At 45.3% G+C, this 19,291-nt stretch overlaps 1 protein-coding gene across 2 annotated transcripts; it reads left to right on the top strand.

Annotated features, from left to right (window-relative positions):
• The first annotated feature begins 692 nt into the window (after positions 1–692).
• PRKAB1 (protein kinase AMP-activated non-catalytic subunit beta 1) lies at positions 693–16,293 on the top strand. Of its 2 annotated transcripts, none has more exons than XM_075898135.1 (8): positions 693–849; positions 6,763–6,939; positions 7,766–7,932; positions 9,991–10,084; positions 10,400–10,514; positions 13,041–13,174; positions 14,462–14,530; positions 14,705–16,293. In XM_075898135.1, exons 2-8 carry the CDS (start codon positions 6,772–6,774, stop codon positions 14,780–14,782), a joined length of 825 nt encoding a protein of 274 aa, XP_075754250.1. In that variant the 5' UTR covers positions 693–849; positions 6,763–6,771; the 3' UTR covers positions 14,783–16,293. The 2 variants fall into 2 exon arrangements, with proteins under 2 accessions (XP_075754250.1, XP_075754251.1); XM_075898136.1 differs by having other exon boundaries at positions 705–854.
• Positions 16,294–19,291: the final 2,998 nt, after the last annotated feature.

Here is a 19,291-nt window from a genome sequence, read left to right as displayed (position 1 = left end):
CCCAGCTCCAGTCCCTAACAGCTGTGAGAGAAGTGGGCTTCAGATGTAGCATTTGCAGGACAAAATGATACTTTGGAACGTGGGAGAAGCCTTGTTGCTGATATGCCAGGCAGGAAGCGGGCAGATGATTTATAATAGAGGGTCAGCCCTTGTTACAGCCCTGCATAAAACATGCCATTCACAGGGGGTATTGTCAGCCAGGCCTCCTAACGCAAGCGGAAGGCTCCAAGCCCAGCACACACTGCTCCCGCACATCTCTAGGGGCGCGTTAACCCTGGAGCCTACCGATGGCAATTGAAAGGGCAGCAGCATTGGTAGCTATTGCCCTGCTGAGCAGAGCAGAGGTGCCATGGAGGTGGGGGGCGGCAGAGCCTGGGAAAACCGCCCCTCCCCCTCCAAACCCTACGGATTGCCCCCCCCCCCCCGGGATACCGCTCCCCCGCAGTATCGACCATAGAGCGTGGGATCCGTTCTATGGTCGATCCTGCATGGAGGGGGGGGAGGAGCGGCCCCTCTCCTGTGGGCGGGGTGGTTGGGTCCTGGGATTGCGCACCCCCCAGGGGGTGTTGGACTCTCCCACCGCCGCAGCGCGGCAGCTACAACCGGAAGTGCAGGGGGCAAAGGGGCGCAGCACGGACCGGAAGTGCCAGGAAAGGCGGGCGCTACTGACCGGAAGTGCGCGGGGGGGGGGGCGGTTTGCGTGTTGCTCCGCGGGCTGGGGGGAGGGGTGTGCCGGCGGCAGGACGAGGGGACGCGCGGAAGCCGCCGGAAGCGGAAGCAGCCCGGCCGGGGGGGTCGGACGAGGCGGGATTCCGGAAGGTTGCGGGGGAGACTCGGAGGCGGCAGCCGGTGAGGTGCGGGCGGCGGGTTCCGGCCCTGCCCTTTGGGCGAGGCCCCGAGCAGCCGGCCGGGCTCGCTGACCTTGAGGCGAGGGGCGGCGCCTTGGAGACGGGAGGCGGGGGCTGAGGGAAAGCGGCTGCGGCGCCGGCTCCCTGGGACGCCTCAGAGGAGCCTGGGCCCGGGGGGGGCCGGGCCCGTCTCAGCGCCGCTCAGTCTCGGGGTAGTTGTGTAAGGGCCGTGTCTGCCCCAGTAACAAGGGGTCGTGTTGCTGTTTGTAGCCCCAGGCGGTGTGTGTAAGAGTGTGTGTGTGGGGGGGGGAGGGGGTAAGAGTGTGGGGGGGGAGGGGGAGGGGGGGAGTGTGTGGGGGAGAGGGGGTAAGTGTGTGGGGGGGAGGGGGAAGGGGGGAGTGTGTGTGGGGGGTAAGTGTGTGTGGGGGGGAGGGGGAGGGGGGAGTGTGTGTGTGTGTGTGGAGGGGGGAGGGGGTAAGAGTGTGGGGGGGGAGGGGGAAGGGGGGAGTGTGTGTGGGGGGTAAGTGTGTGTGGGGGGGAGGGGGAGGGGGGGAGTGTGTGTGTGTGTGTGGAGGGGGAGGGGGTAAGAGTGTGGGGGGGAGGGGGAAGGGGGGAGTGTGTGGGGGGGGTAAGTGTGTGTGGGGGAGAGGGGGGAAGTGTGTGGGGGGGAGGGGGAGGGGGGAAGTGTGTGTGTGTGTGTGTGTGTGTGTGTGTGTGTGTGTGTGTGTGTGGAGGGGGGAGGGGGTAAGAGTGTGGGGAAGGTTTGTCTTTCTCGATAAGGCACATCTAGCTAGTTACAAAGAATGGGTTAGATGTCACACTGGCCAGCTAGAAGAAGTTGGGTGAGAGGCCCAGGACTGGGGCAATTGCAGATGGGAAGGGTGCTCCCGCTACCAGCCTCTTCACTTGCCTAGTCTTTTCTGTATGGTTTTATGAGAAACAAGCCAATTCTAAGGATGTCCTGGCTTTTTTTTCTTTTTTTTAACAACCAAACCAGTACCTTGCTTTAAGTTAAGATAAGAGGAAGCTGTGTACTGTATTTGGTGGTTCTAGCTCTTTCTGTTTAGGAAGAGTTCTTGAACAAGCACACATACAGTTGGACAGACAAACTCTTTCAAATATATAGTAGGTTAGATACAGTGCTGTCACCTAATTATGTTATATACCAAAAAGTTTTCAAGTGCAGTAATAGTGCCTGAAAAGAGTTAATGTGGAGGTTGAGGGGCACGGACAGGGTCTTCTTCTCGATTTGCTAATTGGCTTGTACTGAGCATGCTCAGTAACACTGCTACTGCCACTGTCCTCAGTCTGCCCTTCCATGATCTAACTGCCCCACATCACGATATGTATAGGTCACCATCCCCACCAAAATATGAAATGGGACTCCTGTTCTCTAGAAGGAATAAATAGCTTGAAGTTTTTGCTGCTTTTCTATAGTACAACAAAGAACAAAATTCCAGTGGCAAGTTATTTATGTATAATTAAAAATCACTAGTCAGTTTCATGCTGACCCTTTAGTTTTCTAGGATAGAAAAGTATGGTTGGAGGGGACCTCGAGAGGTCATCTGGCAAGCCGCCTGTGTTGGAGCTGAACCATGTACTGTATGCCTTGAATCATCGCTGATGGGTTTTTGTCTGATTTGTTCTTAAAAACTCCAGTGACAGTGATACGACAGTCTCCCTTGGTAATGTATTCTAGTATTTAATGATCCTTATCGTTAGGTTTTAATGTAAGTCTCCTTGCTATAGATGAATGATCTATTGGTTGATTGCAATCAACTGGTTGATCCCGGAGAATCTCCCAGTCACAGTCTCCAGCAGCACAGCAGGGCTGCTGCTAAGGCAGGTTCCCTGCTTGTCCCAGTCCCATGCTTTTCCTAGAAATGGCCAACACCACCCCAGTAGAGAGGTATCTGAGTTTTTCCTTAGCAAAAATTTCCCGTGAGCTCCCATTGCCCAGGAAAGGGGAACTGTGGCCAACAGGAGCTGCAGAGGTGGTGCCTGCAGACAGAGGCAGCATGCAGAGCCATATGCCTTCAGAGGCCGCAGGATCATGTTGGCCACTTCCAGGAGTGTCATGGAGCCAGAACAAGCAGGGAACCTACTTTAGCAGCAGTCCCATTGCACCGTTGACCGGGAGCCCTCTAAGTGCCTACTGGAACCCCCCCCACATTTCCATCTTGCACCTCCAACTCCTGTCTCAGCCCTAAGCCGCCTTCCAGAGCCAGTACTTTATCTCCCTCCAGCACTCCAAATCCCCTACCCATTCATAGCCCCCTTCTGCAACCAACTCCCTCAAAGAGCCCAATATCCCGCACCTGCAACCCAGTCTCTTGCCCCAGCCCAGAGTCCCCACTGCACCTAACCTTCCTCACAGAACTAGCACTTTGTATTCCCCTTGGCCCTCGCCCAGAGCCTGCCCCCCTTCTCCACACCTTATCCACCGCCCAGTGAGAGAGAATGTGGGAGAGAGAGTAAAGAAGAGGAGGAGGATGGAATGAATGGGGTGGGGCTTCGGGGAAGGGGTGGGGCTAGATCCTTAGTTCCCTTAAAATCAAAAAGTGATCTTGGGTGTAAGGATGTGAATGGGTAACTCTTTACCTGTTTAACAGGTACCTAGGAGCAGCCCCCTGCCTGTTGCCTGCTTTGTGCTTAGGGCTGCCAGCTCTTGCTGCCGACAGCCCCAAGCATGGGGTAGGGGTATTCAGCAGCCGCAGCCCCAATAATACAGTAGGGGGTGGGGGATGTCAGCCAGCACCCCCAGGTGCAGGGGTAGGTGGCAGCAGCCAGCAGTCCCAGGCGTGAGGGTGGGTGCGGCAGCTGGCAGCCATGCGTGGGGGCACCAGGAGGAGGATCCTGCTTAATTGGTTAACTGGTTAATCCTAAAGTTTAATCAGTAACCTTATTAAGTCAGACTTAACAATTCTACTTAAATGTAAAAACTTTGGACACCACTGCTATACATTAAGCTGAGAATGTCTTGATCTGCTTTCAGTGGACATGGAGAACAATTGATCACATCCTCTTGATAACAGCCCTAATGTATCTGAAGTAGGAATTTCATTATGTGGACTACACAATTAACCAATAAGTCTGGGTTTATAGGTTAATTTTGTTGACTACATTAATTCCCCCGCTGCATCTGGTTTTTAAACTGACTCTCCTCGCGGACTAGCTCTGCCTGCCACCCTGTGCTGCTGCCTCGGATGCAGAGTCAGCAGCACAGAATGGCAGGCAGAGCTAGTCTGCGAGGGGAGTCAGTTTAAAAACCAGATGCAGTGGAGTGGGGGGACACAGGAGGGAATGTTGTAGTCAACAAGGCAGTGGGCTCCCCTGGGAGTGGGGCTGGGAGTGCACTGGCTGCTGGGCCTGCCCCCGGGTGCTATCGAATTGTTGTGTAATCACTAAGATTTCACACGGTTACACGACTATTCAATAGCATGAAATCTAACATTCCTAATCTGAAGATCTGTTGGTTTTTTTTCTTTTCTCAAGAACATATATATGGGAACTCATCAGGGCTTGTTCCTGGAACTTCAGAAAAAAATAACATAATGAAAACATACAGAAATGACTGGCTATTATGAAATAAAAACTAATTGAACCTTGAAATAATGACTTAATTATTTAGAAAGTTTGTCCTAATGTGTTAAGTCATGTTTTAAATAGATTAATTAGAATTAAGTATTTAATTTGCATATAAAGCTTTGTTTCTGTATATTGAGAGTTTAAATATGGGACAGAGGTGATGGGAAGGGTTTCTACCAATATTACAATTAATTGGAGTGGTGATTTGGCCGATTTTGGAATTTTTATCAGGGAACTTGAGTCTGGATATTGTAACTTTATGGGATTGCTGAAAAGGGAGATTGGAAGAGATTCTTAAACAGTGTATCAGTGAAGTGTTGATGAAGACTTTCAGTTATAAATTTTTGTAATAAAACTGACTCACTGATTAACTTTTACTAGCTCTGAAATTGAGAGTTTACATCTAAACTCTCATACTTCTTACCAGCAATAGTCAAGGCTTGTGCAGTATTCTGTTACACATTTAACTTTATCTTTCTTATTAAGGATATTAACTAGCAGTTAATTTACTAGTCGAAGTCGATAGGCACGTCCGCGTTCCTCCTTTGAAATGTACAAGAGCCTCCACAGGGACCATGTACATTTCAGAGGAGGAATGCGGAACTCCGCATGCAACCAGGGGCCAGTTGGAATTGTGCTACATTGTCCCATTTACTAGTGTAGGCAGCTTTCTACCTAGCCACTCTCTCCCCATTCATAGGTGCATAGGCACCTGATCCAGGATTTGTAGATTTCAGATCTCTTCACACCTCAACGGTAGGCATTACAATCCTTGAGCACTTAGCCTGCAGAATTTAGGCATAGAAGTCACTGAAGCACTTACGAAAATTTTACCCCAGATCTAGGCCTGGCTTGGTGTGTTGTGGGATCTATGAAATTTGACCTGAGGTTTAATAGATTTGACACTTGTTACCCTTGGAATGAGAAATTTAAAAAAGTAGTCAAAACAGTTAATTAAACTGATGATGAAATGGTCCCCCTCCTGGATAAACACATCAAATTTGTTAGCTTTTAAAATAAACCTTGATTAGACAAATGCACCAACCTCAAACATCTGTCTCCCCAATCTCAAAATTAGCTTATTGTCCCTATATATTTTCTGTGTAGGATGTGGATGTTCTGAAAACTACTGCACTAGCTATATTTGAGGAATATTTTCATTCAGTACAGTTATTGATATTTTGTGGGCATTTTGGGCCCAGACAAGTTCTTATTCACATCAATATTTTTTTTGACATTAACTGAAGTTGATTATATTATATATGTGTGTGCCTATATTAATTGGCTTCTGCAGAGAAAGAACTTAAGGCTTCATTAACTGAAGGCTTACAAATCTTCCTTTAGCTCAAGTTGTAGAGATGTTGGTTGTGGAGTTGTAGGTTTAAGCACCCTGATATTAGCTCCTGATCATCTTTTGAGTGACACAGTAGAGGACCTTATCATCTGATGAGTATCTCTGAAGGACTACAGAAGAGATATAAACTCCATGTTGTTAGCGCCTTTGTGGTTTTGTGATAACTACCTGCATGCTGAGACTTCAGGTTGTCAGGGTTCAGTTTGCAACACAAAATAAACAAGCTAGATGCAAGTTTTCCTTATAAGTTTTCCTTTTACCGTAGGAGCAAACTCATTGTTTTAGGAATAGTATATTTTAAAAATGCTTGTAGGATAGAGTAATTGCATGATTTTCTCTGAGACTGAGTTAGAAGACCAAGTTCTTATTCCTAGTGCCACACTTGGAGCATGTCTAGCAGCAGGATAAAAGTCAAATTAAGATTTGCAGCTTGAGCTATGTCAATTGCATTTCTGAAGTCGAAATAGCTTAATTCAGCTTTGGTACTGTCTATGCAGCAGGAAGTTGAAGGAAGCACACTCTTCCTTTGACTGCCCTTACTCCTTGTGAAATGAGGGTTAGAGAAGTTGGAGTAAGAAGTTCTCCAGCTTGACATTATTTTGAAATTATGGCTTTCTGTGTAGACTTTTGAAATAATGTTAGTTATTCCAGTATAACACTGCTGTGTAGACATATCATCAGTGTCCTACCCATGAAGGGTGGGACATTAGATGGAGTATCTGTGTTCCTTTCCCCCAATTTCACTTATAATATGTTGAATTAGTCTACTAATTACTATGCTTTGTGTCAGTACTGCATATGTGTGAAAGGAGTAGAAATATCTTTCTGCTGTTTTTTTATGGCTGCCTTTATATTACTGTTTGTGTCTGATTTATTGCTGTTTTGCCATGGGTTTATGTCTGTTCCTTACTTCTAAAAAGAAAAATATCAGAGCTCAAATTTCACAATATATATGTCAACTGATCTTTTCAGGGCCTTAAAATGGGGAACACAAGTAGCGAACGAGCTGGAATGGAGCGCCATGGGGGCCATAAGACACCCCGGAGAAATAATTCTGGAGGAGCCATTAGTACAAAAGAAGGTGATAGACCAAAAATCTTGATGGATAGTCCTGAAGATGCAGATTTGTTCCATGCTGAGGAAATAAAGGTATCATAAATTAGCATTCCTGCTCTGTCATAACCCAGGACACTGGCACCTCCTAGCTAGAATTTCTATCAAACTTTATTTTTGTAAGGCATAAAATTAGTGATATTTTAGCCAATTTTCTGTATAAGCTCAGTTCTAGAAAATGGAAGCATCACTGACTTCTCACTTTCTCTTTATAAGTGAAGGAAACTTCACTTAAGTACGATATTTTTAACAAAACTAATGGATGATTGGCTCTAAGCTCTTGTCTAGTGTTGTATCTTAATGCAACACTTTCCTTTTCTCTTTAGCTCCTTTTATATATTTTAGTGACCCTACTCAGTAACATTCCAAATTATGATTGTGTTTCTAATTCAAAAGTTCTATCACAGTTCCTGTGGTCCAGTTGCAAGTTCTCTATGGAAGGCATTATGCTGGGTTTAATAAGTGCCTGTAAAATACATTCCTTTTAAATTATTTTTTACCCATTGGTTTAAATAGAGACAGGTAGTGAGAGAAGCACACAAAGTAATAGTTACTTCTCTGGTTTAATTATTTTGCATTTTGTTTTAGTATCTTCTGCCAATTTGGAAGGCTACTAATCTTTCATCTCATGAATTATTTAAAAATATTTACAAACTTGTTTGTAAATTGTTGAGATACCAACTTGTCTCTCATGTAAGAGTGGCTATCTTCATATGTTTCCAATTTATGGGAATAGTGATGAACACACATAGGGTTGAGAATACTGTTAGTCAAATGTTACCTTTCTCTAAGCTTACCTCTCCTTTCACAGGGCAAAGGAGCCAACGTAGAACTTCTGTTGAGTAAAGTTTTGTGCTTCTAGGCTCCTCAAGAGAGAGAGGAATTTCTAGCTTGGCAGCAAGATCTGGAAGTGAGTGAAAAAGCCCCTATTCAAGATCGACCAACAGTCTTTCGCTGGACTGGGGGAGGGAAAGAGGTTTATCTGTCAGGCTCCTTCAACAACTGGAATAAACTTCCTCTTACAAGAAGGTAACTACCTTGTTACGTTGCATACACTGGCATTCTACCTAAATTGGAAACAATTAGGGGCATGCTATTGTTACACTTAGATTATTGCACACCTCTGTTAGAGCCTTAAGAGTTTTTGAGAGAAATCCTAGTGTAACATGCTATCAGTCAGGATTGTGCCATGGAAGTACTTATTTGGTTGGCACTGTGGGCAAACAGTTTAAAGTGCTTCAAAGGCAGTGGAAGGATTCAAAGAAGTGTATGCCGTAGTCAAAGCAACAGGCAAGGGAGATATTTTCTGCATGGTGGTTTATAGTTTCATTGCAGTCTCTTTTCTTGTCTGACAACTTATACCTCTTCTAATAAAGGTACAGAGAAATAATAATGGACAGTGGAGGAGAAAAGTAGGCTTGTTTCCTTCAGTTGTAATGTTTAGAAAAAAGACATTCTGTCCCTTTTTAATTTGAACGTGGCAGTCACTAGAATGAATCAAGTACACTCTTACAAAGTCCCTTTCAAATACAGGCAGTCCCCGAGTTACGCAGATCTGACTTATGTTGTATCCGCAGTTACGAACGGGGTTTGCTCCACGTCTCCCTGGGAGACGGGGAGCAAAGCCTCTGAGGACGCCGGCAGTGGGACAGCCGCGGCGCGTCTGGGCTGTCCGCGTGCTCTGCGGCTTTGCTCCCCATCTCCCTGGTCTGCTGGTCTCCAGCAGACCAGGGAGTTGCGGAGCAAAGCTGCGGAGGACCCGGGCTGCGGGACCGCGGTGCATCTCGGTCCGCCGCCCGCGTCTCCCTGGTCTCCCTGGTCTGCTGGGGGCGCGGGGGGGGGGGGGGGCGCAGCTAGTACACCCCCCCCTCCCCCAGCAGACCAGGCTTTTCTCTGGACGCCTGTGGTAGAGCAGCTGGGGTGCTGCCGGTTGGTCCCGCAGCGCCGCTCTGGGCACTACTGGAGCAACCCAGCAGCACCCCAGCTGCTCTGCCCCAGGCATCCCCAAGTCAGCCGCTGCTGAAACTGACCAGCGCCGGGCTTCCTGGAATCAGCCGCTGATCAGTTTCAGCAGCAGCTGACTTGGGAACACCTGGGGTTCTTAAGTTGCATCTGTATGTAAGTCGGAACTGGCGTCCAGATTCAGCCTGTTGAAACTGATCAGAGGCTGATTCCAGGAAGCCCGGGGCAGAGCAACTCTGCCTCAGGCTTCCTGTAGTCAGCCGCTGGTCAGTTTCAGCAGCGGCTGAATCTGGACTCCAGTTCCGACTTACATACAGATTCAACTTAAGAACAAACCTACAGTCCCTATCTTGTATGTAACCCAGGGACTGCCTGTAGACATTCATTCGAAATTCAAACAGCAAAAACAATGTCTCAGATTGGAACTTTAATCTGCATACTTTGCCCCCTTACCTGTCAAGAAGCAAGGAAGGGAGGACTATTAATGTTGCATGACCCACTGGTATTTGTTCATGTGGTAAGACTTCTGTCTGAGGTACTGTGAACCTCAAAACAGGCAAGAAGCTCGTAACAAAGGAATGACAATCTGATCAATCTGTGCTTACTCAAAGCAGTTTTTCTGGCATTAGTTCAGTTACTCCTTTCATTTTCTCAGTTCTTGCTCCATCATTTGATGGGCAAGATTTGTTCTGGAAGATACTAAAAGACCAAGGCTATGTTGGAGAGAGCAGATCTTTATGTGAAGCTTTGGCTGATGAGCCAAAACAAGCATGCGCTCACGCTGAGTAACACAGATGCAAGAAGAATGGCTTATCAGAACACAGTATGAACCCTTTGATGATAGGAACCTGGATTTTCTGGTGATCAGTGTTAATGTGAAACATGTTTGGTTGTGCATATCAAGAGATGACTCAGCTGTCACTGAGGATTATTAGTTTCAGCTTGTTTCTGTCCATTTAGATTATTGCACTGGATTGCTTCAATGTGCTCTTAAAGGGTTATTACTCTGAAGAACTTTTTAAAAGATTCTGTTTGAGATCTTTGCGTTCTTTGTAGCAAGACAGTAGATGGACTGGTGTTTCAGAAATAACATGTAATTGTTTGTGTATTTTTCTGAAATCACAGCCACAATAACTTTGTTGCAATCCTGGATTTGCCAGAAGGTGAGCACCAGTACAAGTTCTATGTGGATGGTCAATGGACACATGATCCTTCGGAGGTAACGTTTTCTGTGATCTTGCAGATTTATAAGCTGATCCATGCATGTGAATGGGAGAAATTAATTAGCTTCCATGCTAACCTAAAAGAAAAGACCATTGCTGATCAAGGCAATTGACTGTTTGAGCTGGTGGAATGTTCCTGGCACTAGCTGGGTTAGTTAACTACCAAACTGAGGGTAGTAATGCTGGCTGGCTGTAAAATAAGAGGCTATGAAGTAGATGAGGACTCTGGGATACTGGGTTTTCAAGTCTATAGAATATTAATAACCCTGCATACCTTCTGAATTGTGGCTTTTGCCTCTGTTTATTCCCAGCCAGTAGTAACCAGCCAGCTTGGTACTGTTAACAACATCATTCAGGTGAAGAAAACTGACTTTGAAGTATTTGATGCTTTAATGGTGGACTCCCAGAAGTGTTCAGAGATGTCTGGTATGAATCCAATTGTAATCTTATACCACATACTTGAAGTTGCACAAATAATCTGCACATTTAATTCCTGATCTTGCATTAAATCTCCAAAGCAGAAGAGTCTCTCTTTTTCTATACCGATCTATTGGGGTTATATGCAGGAATCAAGGAACAAAAAAGGAGAAGCTGGAATGAATGAAGAGATTGTAGCAAGATTACAGGTCACTGGTCAAACCTCATCAAGATCATAATGAAGCCAGTTGAATGGTGATTCCAGACCATTCCAGGATGAATCAGTAGTGGTGGCCCAATCCCTTTTTTTTTCTTGTTCTTTTTCTTACAGTTCTTTGTCTTTCTCCCCCAGGGAGAGTCCATGAAATTTAATAGATTGAAAAGGGGTCGGTATGCTTGAAAAGGTTGGGAACTACAGCTTTAAGTGTTGTACTGTGGGACTGCAATAAGATTGTGTATGATGGGTGTGGGAAACCCAAAGGCCAGTTCCTGTTCTAGTGAAAATTTAAGTGTTCACATACAAAGTGGATCAGTTTCAGTAGGAGAGATTTAAAGAGACCCAGTCCAGAATACTCCATAGTCCAGTGGTTAGGGCACTCACGTGGGAGGTGGAAGACTTGGATTCAAATCTTTGCACCCCATCCAGAGGTGTGAGAGGGAGGGAATCTGATTTATTAAAATAAAGGGTTAATTTTGACACTGGTCACCTCATCAGCAAGATGCTACTCCTATTACACAGACTGGAACAGTAGTAGCTGGCAGAATGCAAAATGAATTCAAGTTTCAGAATCTGACAGAGTTTGGGGAAGCTCAGGCATAAAGGTCTTTAAAACCATCTCTTGGGCTCCTTGCTAAAGACCCCACGATTTGCCTACTGGAGACCAGCTGGGTAGGGGTAGGCAGTCAAGAAGGGCTGGTCCCTTCTCTTTTTTTTTTTTTTAATTTTCTGGTCCAGTATGTCTGTAGCAGACACTCAGTGCCTCTGTAGGAGGCAGCAAGGTTGGGAGTTCAGGCAGGTCCGCTGATCCAGCACATGTGAAGAGCCACAAGTCGACTCCTTGGGCATGTCAGCTCCAGCGTGCCCCCCCACCCTCCGCACTACTGCATCTCTATCAGAGGCAGTAGCACGGGATTGTGGGGGGCAGGAGGATTTGGTGCTTATGGGGAGCCTGCTTAAAGCCAGCTCCTCATAGGCACCAACTCATGCTCTCTCCCACCACCCAATACAGAGGCAGCAGGGCAGGGAGGGTGGAAGAGTGTGTGTAGGCAATAAGATAAACCAGCAAGCCTATGTTTACCAGTTAATTGTGAGTAGACTACATGTTGATATCCTTAGTACTCACAAGACCCTTGCCCTGATGCCGCCTAATCCTGTAGGTACCCAAATTGCCTAGACTGCTATGTTTCCACTGGTAAAGTCACACTGGTAAAAAGCACTCGTGAGGTCAGTAAACTAAAATTTAATACAGACCGTGAATTAATTATAATCCTATACACTTGAAATGTAAGTACAATATTTATAGTCCAGCTGATTTATTTTATAAGTGCATGATAAAAATGCGAAAGCACTTATTTCACTATCACTGTCTGCTGTGACATTTCTGAGTTTATATGTCAGATTTCTCAGCCAAGTATTTTTTAAGCGAGGTGAAACTTTGGGATACACAAGATGACTCGGACTCCTAAAAGGGTTACAGTAAAGCAGGACTACTCAACATGTGGGCTGCATGCAGCCCACGTGGTTTTTTGGATTTACGTGGGCTCAGTATGCGACCCGCAGGTGGGATCCTTTGAACGTGGCTTCCACTGGGAACACGTTCCACAATGGCAAGGTGTCTCCCAGGCGAGGTGAGCACTGAAAGATGCAAGCGGATGGGCTGGCTGGAACAGACAGGTACAGGGTGTAGGCGTTTCTAGCCCCCAGGGAGGAGGTGCAGGGAGTGCTGGGGCATTGTGGGAAGTGCTGTGTATTCATTCCTGTCAGTGTGAAAGAAGCTTATTTGCATACATATTTGCATGTATATGCAACCACACTTAGGTTGTGGGCCTCAGCATATGCTATGAGTGTCATTGTACCCCCCGGTGCTTCCAAAGTTGAGTAGCCCTGCAGTAAAGTCTGGAAGAGTTGAGCCCCACTACCTTGGTGCATGTCTACCAGATTAAGCCCCACACAAAACTCAAGAGGAGCAGTAGCAGCCCTGCTTTACTCAATGATCCAGGATTAGAGCACCTATTCAGGTTGTAGGAAACGTGAGTGAAATGACACGACAAAACTTCTTAGAGTGCTGTGTAGCTGCAGCCTGCAACTGTTCTGTCCCAGCTGATGGTTGTTCCTGGCCCAGCAGGAAATGTCTCAGGAAACTTTATCTAGAGTGTATAGGAAGTGTGGTATTTCTGTAATTCTTAGAGGGCTTGCTTTTTAGTGCAATTAGCTTCTGTCGTACATGTATCTGGCTGTTAAATTATTACTGCAGCTAAACATACCTGTAATGGGTTGATCTTTTTAACGTTTAAACATGTAACCTCTCCCTACAGAGATATCTAGCTCCCCACCAGGACCCTACCATCAGGATCCCTATATTTGTAAACCAGAGGAACGATTCAAGACTCCACCTATTCTTCCACCACACCTGCTGCAAGTGATCCTGAATAAGGACACTGGCATTTCTGTGAGTGGGCCACTTTTATTTCTTTGGATCAGGTATTTAAGAGTTTAAGCACTCACTGCAGCTGCTTGTAACACACTCAAACCTTGGATGGTATCCCCTACTGTGTTGTCTTTGTTACCCAAGTCCAAACTGATCCCTTTGTAATTATCTTCTTACCCAATTCTTTTTCTAATTTGGAAGAATAGTACAGGTCAGACTTCCCTGGGATCTGATCAGTCCTGGATGAGGGATTTTGCCAGACCAGGGGAGGTCATTTCTGGCCCCTGGCCTCTATGCCACTGGCCCTGGCAGCCATAGTATGGCTGCCAGCTTCCTAGCTGGCTCCCTTCTGCCGACAAACCCTTCGAACACAGGGCTCCCCACCCCTGCTGCCAGCTCCCAGCGGGAGAGTCCCAACAAGACTCTCTGGTCCTAGAACATCCATGGTCTGACCAGAGCCCTGGTTGAGAGAGGTTAAAGCTGTAACCCCGTTCCCCCTCTCCCTCACGCCCCCCCATCATAAGTCCTACGCTATTCATGGCAAGTTCTGAGAACATAGCAAACCTAGGGTACATCTAGACTACATGCCTCTGGCGACAGAGGCATGTAGATTAGGCTACTGGACATAGTAAAATGAAGCGGCGATTTAAATAATCGCGGCTTCATTTAAATTTACATGGCTGCCGCGCTGAGCCGACAAACAGCTGATCAGCTGTTTGTCCGCTCAGCGCGCTAGTCTGGACGCTCCCCTGCCGACATCAAAGGTATTTGTCGACCACCCAGGTATGTCTCATCCCAGGAGGCATACCTGGGTGGTCGACAAATACCTTTGATGTTGGCAGGGAAGCGTCCAGACTAGCGCGCTGAGCGGACAAACAGCTGATCAGCTGTTTGTCGGCTCAGCGCGGCAGCCATGTAAATTTAAATGAAGCAGCGATTATTTAAATCGCCGCTTCATTTTACTATGTCCAGTAGCCTAATCTACATGCCTCTGTCGCCAGAGGCATGTAGTGTAGACGTACCCCTAGAGAAATCACAAAAAGGCCCATTGCTATATATGGTGGAAATGTAACCCCATTGATGCCCTGGATCCCTCCTTAAGTGATCGATTGTATTGGAATTTTGTTCTTGGCACTGGAGGACCCCCCTACCTCCCTATTTTCATGGGCCCCCTTATCCTTCCTACCATCCAAGGGTGACAGCTCTTTCCCTTGGGAAACCAGTGCCAAGATTTGCTGACAACTAAAGACAATATCTGCCATAATTTAATCTTCCATGCTCTGTCTCCTCCCTTGATATGCTTTTCAGTGCGATCCAGCTCTGCTTCCTGAGCCTAATCATGTCATGCTGAACCACCTCTATGCACTTTCTATCAAGGTAAAGGAGTCTTGCCTTTCATAGCAGTTGCATTTAGCTAACCATTAGCAGGGCTCAACAAATAGTGTAATCTACTCGCAGAGTGCAGAACCGTGCAGCTGGCGAGTGGGGCTCGCCACCGCACGGCGAGCCCTGACCATTAGGTTGTGCTAATTTGTTTTCCATTTTCCCTAGGATGGAGTAATGGTGCTTAGTGCCACCCATCGGTACAAGAAAAAATACGTGACTACTTTGCTGTACAAGCCAATATGATGGGTCCTGCATTTAGTAACCAGGTATCCTGGGAATGATGAAGTGCTGGAGGAAACAAATTCTTTGCTATACCAAAATGTGCATGATTTAGCCTATCGTAAACACTCTGATTTCATACAGGTTTAAAGACTTCACATTTGTCTAATTTTTGCCTTGTTCTCCAGTCCCACCTGGAAATTTTCAGATTCAGCCAGGACCAAACACCTGATCGGTGGTGTTGCCATTTTTTCAGCTCAGTAACAATCACTTGGGATCTATTAGTGAAATCATGCTGGAAAATACAGGGATAGTGATGGCTCAGATGTGGTTCATGAGTGATAGAAGCTGTAGAAGATAATATTCTCAATTGTGCAGGATCCTTGCTGTTTGAGTGGCTGTTTTTTATCATAAGGCTGAATGATATCACTATATTACTGGCTGAGCTCCACCATATTCCCTGGCTTAAATACATGTGGAAAATGGCACTCCTTCTATTGCAGATTTTTTTGGGTGAAGCCAGAGATGCTGCCTACCAACACTCACACAATTTTTCTTTAATCAGTAAACAGGGGTTCAGTAAGTTTTCCAATGTAAGTGATGCTCTAGCATTTTTTTCTCTTATGAGAACTCAGAAATAACTTTTTCCCAGTGCAATTGGCTGGTAAAGACAATTATTCTTAATTACTGTTTTTTTGCTAAGACCATATAATGTATCCTGCAATAATCTGTTCTTGTTACAGACTTGTAATCTTTTTTTTCTGATAAGAGCTGACTTAAACAGGGCTGAGTTCCTGCAAGAAAACTGACCAATGTAGGATAATGACTCTAATTAGCTTTTATCAATTAATGATAAGGTGATTCCGAGATACTCTAAAAATGGTACAGTAAATGAGATATTGAGGGTATAAGTAGGTGTAGCCCCTGTAAAGTGGCACTGTACCAACTTATGTCAAGGTTGGGATTGGCCCTGAATCTATATTTACATTTGACTCTGCCAGCTTAAATTCATGTGGTCTCGGCAGCAAGGAATCCCAACAGTTTCTGACACTTCCTGCTTTATTTGTATTTTGTAAATGAATGTAGTTCTTGCAAAAGGTGCCAGGTTGCCTCTGAGACTGTTGATCTATTTGATCCCCCAAAAGAATGCATGATGGGGATAGTGCAAAATTCCCTGCCAATGTGCCTCAGGTCTGACCTGGAGGGACCACCTTGGAGAATGTGTAGTTGTCTCCCTGCACATTCCTCGGCACCAGTCAGAGTGCCAGTTGTGACCTCAGTCCATATCCCATGCAGGGGTGCGCAGTACAAAAATCACCAGGTAGCTAATCAGAGGACGACTAGATCATTGGGGACCATGCTAGGATGTGACAGTCAGTGTAAAAGATCCAGTTCCAGACTTCTGATCTGTTCAGTTGTTATATTTTGAGTCCTTGAGGGTACATTGCTGTTGGGTTTTCTTTGAAAACACGAAATTCCTGTCATAGTCTGACCTTGTCAAAAACAAGTTAAAAATAAAGCGTTTTAAAGAAAAATGTGTTGTTTGCTATTCGCTCCCTGGCCAAGACTTTACTGGGTTGGCGGTTGCATAATGCTTAGCTAATTATGCAGTTTCTCTCCCTGGTTAACGTGGTAGCTACTTTACTTTTGTAAAACCCAGCTTCAACATGCATCACAAATTGATAGGGAGTAATACATTTTAAGATTGGTAGAGGGGAAGTAAATAATGCTATTAATGAGCTTTGGCAATTGGAAAATGTAAGGATTTCACTTCTGGGAAACTTTTTGTTCTAAGATTGCTCAAGCTGCTTCAAATGTGACAATCTCTATTTGTTATGCCTTGATGTACTAGGTATACTTGACTGCTTAGAAAAGTTTATTTTATGTTTATCATTAAGGATAACTGAGGCATCAGAAAGAAAGTCTGAGAGAAGAGATTGTACCATATAGAGCCTGCACCTTGTAACACTTGTGAACTTGGGCCAACAGGAAATCTAGACCGGGGGAGGTCTCTTAACAGCTAGAAAACTACATTAAAGTGCAGCAGAACTCAATATTACCAGCTGCAGCATAACTCAGCTGGAATCCCATTGGGACCTCGAAGTAAAATCAATGCATATACTCTATCTGCCCACATCAGAAAGGTGATCCCAAAAGTAAGGAAATGCCCACACCAAAAACGTGATGCTCAAACTCATGTTGCAAAACAGCATTAACTTTCAACAATGATTATTTGCAGTGTTTGCAGAAACAGGGAAATGATACTAAATACTCCTGAGTTGAATAAATAAGGGTTAATTTCTGGCTGGTATAAAAAGGAATCCCTGAGGTCACCCAATGGCATTCTTCAGTGATACTTGTCCACACTACCCTCTTGCGCAAGAGGGCTTACACTTCTTAGAAAAGAGCATAGCTCTTGCACAAGAAGCCCTCTCTTCCCACGCTTTACTGTAAATCATCTTGCACAAGAGCTGGCGGGCTGTGTGGACACTCTGTGGCTTCTTGTGCAAGAACCTGCCAGTGTAGACGTAGCCTTTGAGAAGAGCAACCTCATAAGCCTTTTCTCCATGTGGGCTGCCAAATAGAGAAAGCCTTGTGCTGTGTTTTGAACTCATTGTGTTTGGACTGTTAAAACTTGTGTTGTGAGGCTCTACAGCACAGTACTCACTGGCTGGGGAAAAGCCAGAGCCCATTTTGCCAATGGCTGATGTGACCAGTTACATACTTCTCCTTTGCATCTGTCTTTGGGGGAGACTACAGTACAGGAACACGTAGATTGCGTCTTGCAGTAATACTCCAGTGAGAGCTGTGTGTCAGCACCATGTCCCAAAGTGTAATACTCCAGTCACTACCACTGTGTTGCCTTATGGCCCATGGCATCCAGCAGAACTTCTGCCTGCAATACTGAATGCCTGAACAGTTGTTGTTATACTGGTTACAGACAATAGGGTCATGTGCTTATTGCTGGCACATGGATTGAGCCCTGCCCAGGTACAAAATGTGTATCTGCAAAAATGATCTGCAGATACCCATGGATACAAATCAGATTATGTACAAATTTTCAGAGTTCTAGGTGCAAAAATGAGTTGCAACTCTATGCAGCCACAGCTGCAGATATAGAGCAGTTATCTGTGGTTCTGTGCATGGGTTACTTTGGCAAGCTGTTTTGAGGGCACTTGGCAAGGAGGAAAACTGGACCATGGCTAACACCACAGCAGGCAATAAACATGCAGTACTAGGATTACCATTTTTTTTTTAGTGCTTGCTTTTAAACTTGATATCCATATATGGTTTTTTAGTAAAATAAGAGCCAGCCATTTTCAAGGTCTGGCTGAAATTTTTGGAGCACACATTTATGAAATGGCCTCAGCTCAAAAGCCATCCATTGTTTAGCATGTATATGTTACTGACATTAACATCTGGTTAATGTATAAATTTGTATACCTGCCCTTTTTGGCTTTGGCTGGATATGGTTGCAGGATGGGGGTTAACAGCACTAACATTGGGATGTGAAAATAAAAATGTCAAAAGAACCTAAGGGGTATACAGCCCAGAGTTGGGGGGAAAAAGCCTGGTATTTTCTAACATGCAAAGATTAATTCATACACACTGCTTAAATGATTGCTGTTCTACACCCTGGTTGCCTCAGTGTCACAAACTGACTTCCTGCCCTTGCTTTGATTTATATACAGCAAATAGAACTAGTCATTTGTGTTTAACTGAATAACCCTCGCTTTGTTACCTAATAATTAAAACAACCACCCCCCAACTTTATAGCATGTGGACCTAACTTCTTCAAGCCCCAGCTTGAAACATGGAAAAAGATTAATTACTTCACACCTTTCACCAACAAATGATATGAACTAAGTGGAAGAAAAGTTAATTATTACTTTTGCACCTGACTTCATTTTCCTAGGCTAAAGTGGAATTATTCTCTGCTGCAACTGCTCTAAAATTAGGGGGTGGATGGATCTCCTTGTACTAAAGGCTAAACCCTAGTAGGTAGCTCAACACACTATGGCTATGTCTACATTGGCATGATTTTGCACCAAAGCACCCGCTTTCACGCAAAAACATGCTGCCTGTCTACACTGGCGGGGAGTTCTTGCGCAAGAACACTGACGTTCTAATGTGTGAAATCAGGGCTTCTTGCGCAAGAACTATGATGCTCCCGCTCAGGAAAAAGCCCTCTTGCACAACTGTTCTGGCACAAGAGGCCAGTGTAGACAGGCAACATGAATTTCTTGTGCAAGAAAGCCCTATGGTTAAAATGGCCATTAGAGCCTTCTTGCACAAGAGAGCATCTACACTGGCACGGATGCTTTTGCACAAAAGCACATGCCAGTGTAGACGCTCTCTTGCACAAATACTTTTATGCAAAAACTCTTGCGTTAAAAGTATTTGTGCAAAATCTTGCCAATGTAGATGTAACCTATACGTCTGTCAAAGCACCATTTTTTGCCTTTGGCATCAAATTCCCTCAGCCTGTGCTGATAGTAGGTGCTATTTGTCATAATCATTTAGTTTCTACTG

Source organism: Pelodiscus sinensis, chromosome 15, assembly GCF_049634645.1.
Source record: "Pelodiscus sinensis isolate JC-2024 chromosome 15, ASM4963464v1, whole genome shotgun sequence".
Classification (NCBI taxonomy): Eukaryota; Metazoa; Chordata; order Testudines; family Trionychidae; genus Pelodiscus; species Pelodiscus sinensis.
The sequence above is the reverse complement of the archived record's forward strand: the minus strand, read 5'-3'. Positions and strand labels throughout refer to the sequence as shown.